The 8297-nt window shown below is 47.7% G+C and overlaps 1 protein-coding gene across 4 annotated transcripts in view; it reads right to left on the reverse strand.

Moving 5' to 3' along the window:
* The window catches only part of PTPN6 (protein tyrosine phosphatase, non-receptor type 6), a 31177-nt gene extending 25207 nt beyond the window's left edge, over positions 1 to 5970 (reverse strand). The window contains exons 1-4 of one of the 4 annotated variants that reach the window (XM_019526829.1): positions 5687 to 5970; positions 5356 to 5479; positions 4997 to 5100; positions 109 to 190 (exon numbers count right to left, since the gene is read on the reverse strand). In XM_019526829.1, coding sequence (XP_019382374.1) covers positions 109 to 118 — 10 coding nt within the window. In that variant the 5' untranslated portion in view covers positions 119 to 190; positions 4997 to 5100; positions 5356 to 5479; positions 5687 to 5970. Of the gene's footprint in view, positions 1 to 108; positions 334 to 4996; positions 5101 to 5355; positions 5480 to 5686 lie in introns of those variants that run through there. The other 3 variants (XM_019526831.1, XM_019526833.1, XM_019526830.1) reach the window with 3 other exon arrangements.
* Between the last annotated feature and the right edge of the window lie 2327 nt (positions 5971 to 8297).

The raw sequence follows: 8297 nt of genomic DNA on the forward strand, positions 1-8297 counted from the left end.
TAATGCCGGCCAGAAAAGGGAAGTCTGATGTCTCTGCTGGAGTCCCCGGCACCAAACTCTCTCTCCGCAGCTCTAGCTCTGGCCATCTACCTCTCGCAGTCCATCTGCCTCTCAGCATTGCTCTCTGCCTCAGTCCATCAGCCCCTCTGACTCTGTTTCCCCTTCCTTCCTCAGCTTGTTCACTCCCTCCCTGTTGCAGGCACAGATAGAAGCAAGACAAGTGCGCTGCTTAGACGGCGCACAACTCAGGGAACAGGAAGCATAGACGAGGCATCAGCTCCTTTGCCCTGTGCTGCTTTGCACAAACTTCTGCTTCTCCTTTTGTGTTTTTTTTCCCCTCCTCAGTTATTCTTGGTTTGTTTTGGGGGGGTGTTATGTGCAGTTCGTTTGGTAAGCTCCTCCATGGGCTGGTCTTTTGACTATGTAAGCCTTCCCCTGCTTACACAGTTAATAGCACATTTCCCACCAAAGACAAAAATTCTTACAGTGGTGCCAAGCAGATCACACCAGCATTGAAACCTGCCTGGGCCCACAGCTGTGGGTAATGCAAACAGCAAATGCCTCCCCTTCCACCCAGCAGTTCAATGCTCTCCCTTCTGTGATAGGGTTGCCACAGATCAAACCATCACTTGCAGGTCTGGGAGCAGCCAAGGCTGTACTTATCTTTTCTCCACTGTCTTGCTGGAAATCTGGTGCTCCTGAACACCTTGCCAGCATTCATTAAGTCATCCTCACCGTACTCTAGTGAGATAACTATTAACCCTATGGTCCCTGTGGGAACCTAAGGCACAGGGTCATGCCCCAGAGGAATTCTGTGGCAAAGGTGAGGACTGACACCAGGTTTCCTGAATCCCAATTTAGGACTCTAACAAAAAAACAGCCCATTTACATGGTCCATGGCATCAACCTTCTTTCCAGAGAGAAGTGCAGGAGCACTATCATCAGCCTGGGTTATGGCTCAGAGTGCCCAATATATAACTCGATAACTAGGGGGTCCATGTAACAGCAGGTGCAAACAATATGGGGCCTGCAGAGTCCAGACACAGCATGCTGAGGCTGATGTTGTGGAACTGAAGAAGTAGAAAGAAAGAATTATTGATGGCTACAACATATGTCAGAGCCAACCCACATCAGGACTGAGGAAGCCAGTCTTGTGACAGAGAAAATGTCAAAGAGATGGGATCCACCTTTCAGCAGAAGTAGAGGAGTAAAGCTGATTTATCCTCAAAAAAGTTGCTCCATCCCCTGGGGCAGGGGAACAGCAGACAGGTAGTGGTGTTGTGAATTTGATTGTTAGAAATATAGCTAGAGATTTTCTAACTAGGTGGAAAACTGATGGATCCTGCAAAACACACTACTAGTGATTGCTGAAGAGGAGCTTGTGGTCATAACAGATACTGAAACAATGACAAAGAGAAGTGTTGGAAATGCATCCAGGAAGCTGAATTTGATTGTTAGAAAGAACGCATGAACCTCAGTAGTAGCTTCCCCCGAAATATCTCTATTTCATACAAAAGACCAGCAAGGCAAGAGAAACTCCAGTCTCAGCACACATGTATGAAAGTAGTAACATTAGTTACCTAGATGATGAGGAATTTGTGGAATAGGGAAACCAATACAGGAGGAATGAACTGCACTTTAGCCAAACCAACGTGATGCTGCTGGCACAGAACAGTCATCAAGTTTGGGGATTATCCAAACTGCTCTTCCACAGCTGGGCATTTCAGTTCAAATAAATTTTGTGTTTAACCTTCTTCTGTTCCATGCAGATCCTGGGGAGCTGAGCTATGCCCAATAACTTCAGAAACATCTATTAGGACTGGGGTGGCCAGTCTGTGTCTGGGGTGCACATGAGAAGTATGAACAGCCTCTGTGTGTAGCACAGCAGACTGGGGAGAGGACAGCAGACAGGGTAGGAAGCAGAAAGCAGTAAACCAGGCAGGGAGCACAGGGCTGGGAGCAGAAAGCAGAGCAGCCAATCAGGCAGGAGAAAGGGATCAGAGAGGCACTGGGGGAGGGTGCAAGGCTAGTTTATGGCAAAAGGCTTGGCCCCCATCATATTATGGCAAACAACTGTGAGCAGAGCAGCCCATCTGTTAAAATCCATATGGATACAAACCCCAACTCCTGTGACAACAAATATGGTTGCACTACTGGCCTCCAGCTCAGCAAAATGGTGATGTAGAACAAAGAAGCTACAAAATTTAATAACATGCAACTAACAGGTGATTTCAACTACTCACATGTGACTGGGAAAATATAAGGCCAAGAGAAGCAGCAACTGGGTACCTTAAAGGATTGCTTCCTGGAACAATGAAGCAGAGCCAAGGAGATGTTCTTAGTTGAGTTTTATAGACTTAGACTGAGAAGACAGTGTAATGAAGTTACTAAATAATGGTTACCATAATAAAATTAAGCTTGTAAATTCAGAAGTTTTAAGGCCCAAAAGAACTGTTCTCTTCATGCAATCTGACCTCAGGCTCAACATAAGACAAAGAAATTCACCCAGGGATCTCTGCATCAAGCCCATACCAAAACTAGTATAGGAGCAGTAAATGAACCAGCCGGTCAAAAATTTCTGAAATTAAAGGTCAAGAAATGAGGTTTACCAGGAAGGGTATTTAAGGTACTTAAAAAGATTTCCAGAATGGAGGCAGACCTTTAAATAAGAGAGAAAGCAGAAAGGTAAAGAATAAGCCAGAGTGGCTAAATGGCAAGGGCCAAGGGGTTCTTTGAACCAAAGAGATGTCCTTCAGAACATGGAAATCCAAGGCCAGTGTTGTCAACAGAAAGTGGCAGATACTGCTGCAGGCAAAAGGGAACTTGAGAGAGGAAAGAGTAGCCCAAACAACCAAAGATACACAGTCAAACAAGTCACACATCCCTGCCCCCACCACACACACTTATATCACATGCAGGAACCCCAGGCAACCAGCAGGTCTGTTGGTCCCCCAACAGCTGAAAGGAACAACTGAACTGTTACAAAAGAGGAACTTCCCTGAATGAGTCTTCACCACCAAGAACCTGCTGTTTTCAGTAATAAAACTGAGGCAGTCAAAGACTGAGTTCTCAGAAAGAAAGATGCTCTAACAAACTGATGAGTAAAAAGGAAGAAGGCACTGGGAATGGATGGTCCATCCACAAGGTCTGAGACTGCAAAGAGGAATATGCAGCTTCTTGGCAACAATATGCAACCTCATTAAGTGCCCTGGATGGCAGAAAATGGAACCATCCTTTAAAAAAAGTCACTAGGTGTGATTCTCCTTGAAAATCACACAGTAAGGACCCTTATTTCTTCCAAGTTTCCTGGTATAGAAGGAATAATTAAAAACAGAATTAAGCTCCCATTGGCTCATACTGTGGAAGGAAAAAACAAACACAGCTTCTGAAAGGGAATATGGGGCCCACGTGCAGTCTCTTTCAGCCCCTAACAACTGCGAAACTATGAAACACCCTTAGAAAGATCCCACGGCACCCTATAGTGCCATGGCACCCTAGTTGAGAACCACTATGCTAGGCAAAGTACACACATGTCAGAGAAAGGGGCCTGACCCTAACCAGCTTACGGGCTAAGTAAGCAGAAAGGACAGGAGGGAAACTGAGGTACAGAGAGGGGAAATTACTTGTCCAAACTGACAAAGCAGGTCAGTGCCCAGCACTCGTGTTTCATAACAACTGGAATAGTGAAAGCAAAGCATATATATACCAACCAAATATATACCATTTCTCACCACACAAGAGCCAAGGCAATTGCAGTGAAACTGAAAGATAGCTAAGGTAAAACCGATGTAAGGAAAAAATGTTACACAAAGCTATTAATCTGTGGACTTAATGCAGCTAATTATTTCTGAAACCCAGGGCACACAAAGGATTCATGTAGGGATTAAAAAAAAACTAGGGTGTGTCCTGCTCTTTCTTCTGTACCAGCCTGTCTGGAAGCTCTCACAAAGGATACCGGACAATGGAACATTGTGCTGATCCAACCTGACCAGCCTTGGTCCATGGTCTGCTGGGTTCCTCCTTCCGGTGGGGAAGGAGGATGGTGGGAGAGAGAGGAGGACATTCCCTTGTGTCCTCAGCGGGATGCAAGGAAGGAGAAGCCCCCCCAGGACTCACTGACAGATGTACCGTGTGACATTTAACTCCTTGTGTGCTGGGTGTGTGTGGGGGGAGGGCGCCTAGATTCCACACCCCGCTGCAGAATTTCCATCCCACTTGTCATTTGGTTTCCAGACATTTTGAATGCAGAGAAACCTTTCTGAATGTGAATCCCAGCAGTGCTGTTGGAGTAAGGATATATTTACACTCTAGTAGTTCCTAGCTAGCTTGAGCTGTGCTAACAGTGCAGCCATGGCAACGCAGAACTCAGCAGGGATGAACCACTCAAGTACTTAGCTCCTCAAACAGGCTTTGCAGCACATGCTGAGTTCTATGCTACTGTGGCTACATAGGCACTGGGCTAGTGAGTCTAAAATGAAGCCAGCTATGCACATTGCATAGCTGTCATGGCAAAGCCTTAGCAGATGAAGCATTCAGATGTGTATCAGAGCTTGAAGACTCTGTGCCCCGTCCTGGGAGGGGTGTAGCATCTGGAGGGGGAGAGCAGGCAGGACTGGGAGCCAGCTCTATCTGGAGCTCTAACTTTGACTTACAGTGTGACTGGAACAAATCCTTTCCCTGCTGTTTCTCCATGTGTTAAATAAAAAAGATGACCTGCATCCCCACTGCGTACAAGCTCTGTGAGGGGATGAGGTCACAGGAGCTGTAGAAGAGGACAGAATTATTGCAGCAGGTCTCTCTTTACAAGGGTCGGCAATAATACTGACACCCTGCTGAGCACCATCATCCCAGCCCCTTACAGTCCCAGTCTTCTTAAGGCATCCATTTCCCTCTAGGATCTGCCTCTCACTTCCTATATTTTTTATTTCTCTTATCAGCCTAATTTTAAACCTAGGATCTGAAAGGCAAGAAACAGCCAACAGTGAAACACACTCACCCACAGGATGACATCAGGACTTTGGACCCAGGGGTCCCCACTGAGAAGGAAGTGCTAATAAATGCTGGAGGGGCGGCCCTGCATCAATCCTTAGCCAGATATTCCTATTGAAGGACAGAGAAACAACAGTGGAGGAGGCATCAGTGACATTTTAACAACTCTCTGGAAGCAGCTGAAGGACCAAAGGATCTACAAACCCAGAGAGAAGAGCAGACTCTGAGGGCTCTGGGGAACATTTGGCATGGCTAATTCCATAGACCCTGGAAGGCAAGTCTTAACATTTCTAGACCTGGGCTGCTAAAAGCTCCCTGACTGAATGGCCTCTAATCTGGATAGGAAAGACTTGGCGATCAACTTACCTCACCAGCCTTGGATGTCCTCAGAAGATAGATCACTGTTGTTGGGGGTTGGGCAGCAGGAGGAGGAGACCCAAGATTAGGCAGCCAGATGCAGGTGCAGGGCAAGAGGCTTCCTTTCTACTATCTGTAAATCACTTCCTGATTTGTAGTTAATGAATAATTGAGGTGTACAGGGAGCAGGGGAAGAACAGGCTCAAATTGAAGGGGCAGGTGAATAGGTGAGGAATTATCTGCTCTTCCTGCTTCCTCTCTACTAAGTACGTCCTTGGCTATTTGTAACTGAAAGGCAGAGAAAACAAAAGTGAATAGCTCTGATCACCTGGGAACATACCAGACTTCTGACTCTTTTCCCTTGCAGTCCTGGTCTCCACAAACACTGCTCTGCCTAAGCCTCCAGTCCTGACTTGCAGCTACCCCTACTGAAAGCTCCTCACGTGTACATTTGAATTCCAGGGTTGAAAAAAAGAGTCCAAAGACACTTGCTGTTTCCTCACTTTAAATGTTGGAAATTAACAACATCAGATGAAATGCAACAAGGACAAGTGCAAAGTCCTGTGTCCAGGACTGAATCATGGGTGACCGGTGACACCTTAGTCAGGGGCATGGGGCCAGGGGAGGGGAGTGGCTGTGGCACTTCATCCAGTGCTCCCAGAAGTGGCTGTGGTGCTTGCGGGGGGGCACCAGTGCTCCCACCTTCCCCCCTGCATGCCACCTAAGCAGTGAGCATGGCCTGTCAGGGGGTCCACCAGCACTCTCAGGGGGTGCATGTGCACCCCCTATGCATCACCACTGGACTGAATAATTGCATGTACAAATACAGATTGGGGAATGACTGGCTAGACTGCAGTGCTGCTGAGAAGGGCCTGGGGGTTACAGTAGACTATAAACTAAATATGAGCCAACAATGTGCCCTTGTTGCAAAAAAGGCCATAGCATACTAGGTTGTATTAACAGGAGTGTTATTTGCAAATCAAGGGAAGTGACTCTTCTGTTCTGTTTGGCACTGCTGAGGCCTTCCTGGAGTACTGCATCCAGATCTGGGCCAAACGCTTCAAGAAAGATGTGAACAGTTTAGAAAGAGTCCAGCACAGCAGGGGTGATGTGTAGGGGGTGCACACGGATGCACACGCACCCCCTGAGCATGGTGGTGCACCCCCTACAAAAAGGTGCTGCTCTCCATGATTCCCCCTGGCCGCCACCAATGCTGCCAGTGGCATCTGCGGGTGGTTGCCGACCCCTGCTCAGCACTCACCACCCCCCACCCCCCCACTGCCGACAGCACCAGCAGCATCTGCAGGACCTCTCCCGCTTACTGCTGTCGTGCTCCCGCTACTGCCGCTGTGCCCCCCCAGCCACGGGGGGCATGCATTGTTCATGCACCACAGGATAAGAAAAATGAGCAAGGGCCTGAGAAACATGACTTAGGGAGCTGCCCAAAATTACTGGAGCTCTTAACCCCTGGGTTGTCCCCACATGTTAACACCTTAAAGGGACTTTAAGCACTGGTTTTGTGGCTCAAAGTTATGCCACTCCAGGGCAGGATTATCTCTGATCCACACTACCCAGCTCCTAGAATCACAGAATCATAGAAAATGAGGGTTGGAAGGGACCTCAGGAGATCATATAGTCCAACACCTGCTCAAAGCAGGACCATCCCCAACTAGATCATCCCAGCCAAGGCTTTGAAACTCCCAAGGATGAAGCTTCCACCACCTCTCTGGGTGAACCATTCCAGTGTTTTACTACCCTCCTAGTGAGAAAATTCTTCCTAATATCTAACTTAACTTCCCTTGCTGTGATCATTGCTGTGACTTGAGACTGTTGCTCCTTGTTCTGTCAACTGCCACTGCTGAGAATAGCCTAGCTCCACCCTCTTTTGAACCCACTTCAGGGAGTTGAAGACTGGTATTAAGTTTCCTCTTCTCTAAACTAAATAAGTCAAATTCCCCCAGTCTTTCCTCATAAGTCATGTGCCCAGCCCCCTCACCATTTTTGTTGCTATCCGCTGCACTCTCTCCAATTCGTCCTTTCTGTGGTGGGAGGCCCAAAACTGAACACAGTACTCCAGCTGTAGCCTAACTAGTGCTGAATAGAGGGGAATAAACACTTCCTTTGACCTGCTGGCAACACACCTACCAATGCAGCCCAGTATGCTGTTAGCCTTCTTGACAACAAGGGCACACTGCTGGTTCATATTCAACTTATTGTCCATTGTAACCCCAGGTCCTTTTCTGCAGAGCTGCTGCCCAGCCAGTCAGCCCCCAGCCTGTACTGGTGCATGGGATTGTTCCGTCCTGGGTGCAGGACTTTGCACTTGCCCTTGTTGAACCTCTTGAGATTAATGTTCCATGAAGGTGTGGCCACTCTCCACAGATGTGCTGCCCAAGCTGAAGTCCTCCAGCATCCCAGGATCTCTCATACCCCATACCCATACTGCAGAGATAGAAGCCTGTCCTGGCTCACAAGCCCTCTTGTGGCAGCTCGCAGCTACAGCTCCTAGTTCTGCCCCTGCTCACCACGCCTCTTGTCACAGCTCCAAGCTAGCACTAATGCTGATCAACCTTTGTGTAGCTCACAGCATAAAGTGTGGCAAGGCCCGTATAAGGAAAGGCTGAACGAGTTAGGGTTATTTAGTCTGGAGAAGAGAAGACTGTGGGTCAGGGGTGAGGTGAGTTGATAACGTTCTTCAAATACCTGACAGGGGATCCTAACAAGGCTGGCAATGGGCTTTTTTATGGCTGTAGGGGACAGAACTAGGAGCAAAGACCTCAAGCTGCAGCAGAGGAAATTTAGGTTGGAGATTAGGAGGAACTTTCTGACTATGAGGTTAGTCAAGCATTGGAACAGGCTACCTAGAGAAACAGTGGAATCTCAATCCCTGGAAATTTTTAAGAGGTTAGATGGACACTTGGCTGGGATGTTTAGTCAAGGATGATCCTGCC

The sequence above is a fragment of the Gavialis gangeticus genome, unplaced genomic scaffold (genome assembly GCF_001723915.1).
Source record: "Gavialis gangeticus isolate Ggan-Ray unplaced genomic scaffold, GavGan_comp1, whole genome shotgun sequence".
Classification (NCBI taxonomy): Eukaryota; Metazoa; Chordata; order Crocodylia; family Gavialidae; genus Gavialis; species Gavialis gangeticus.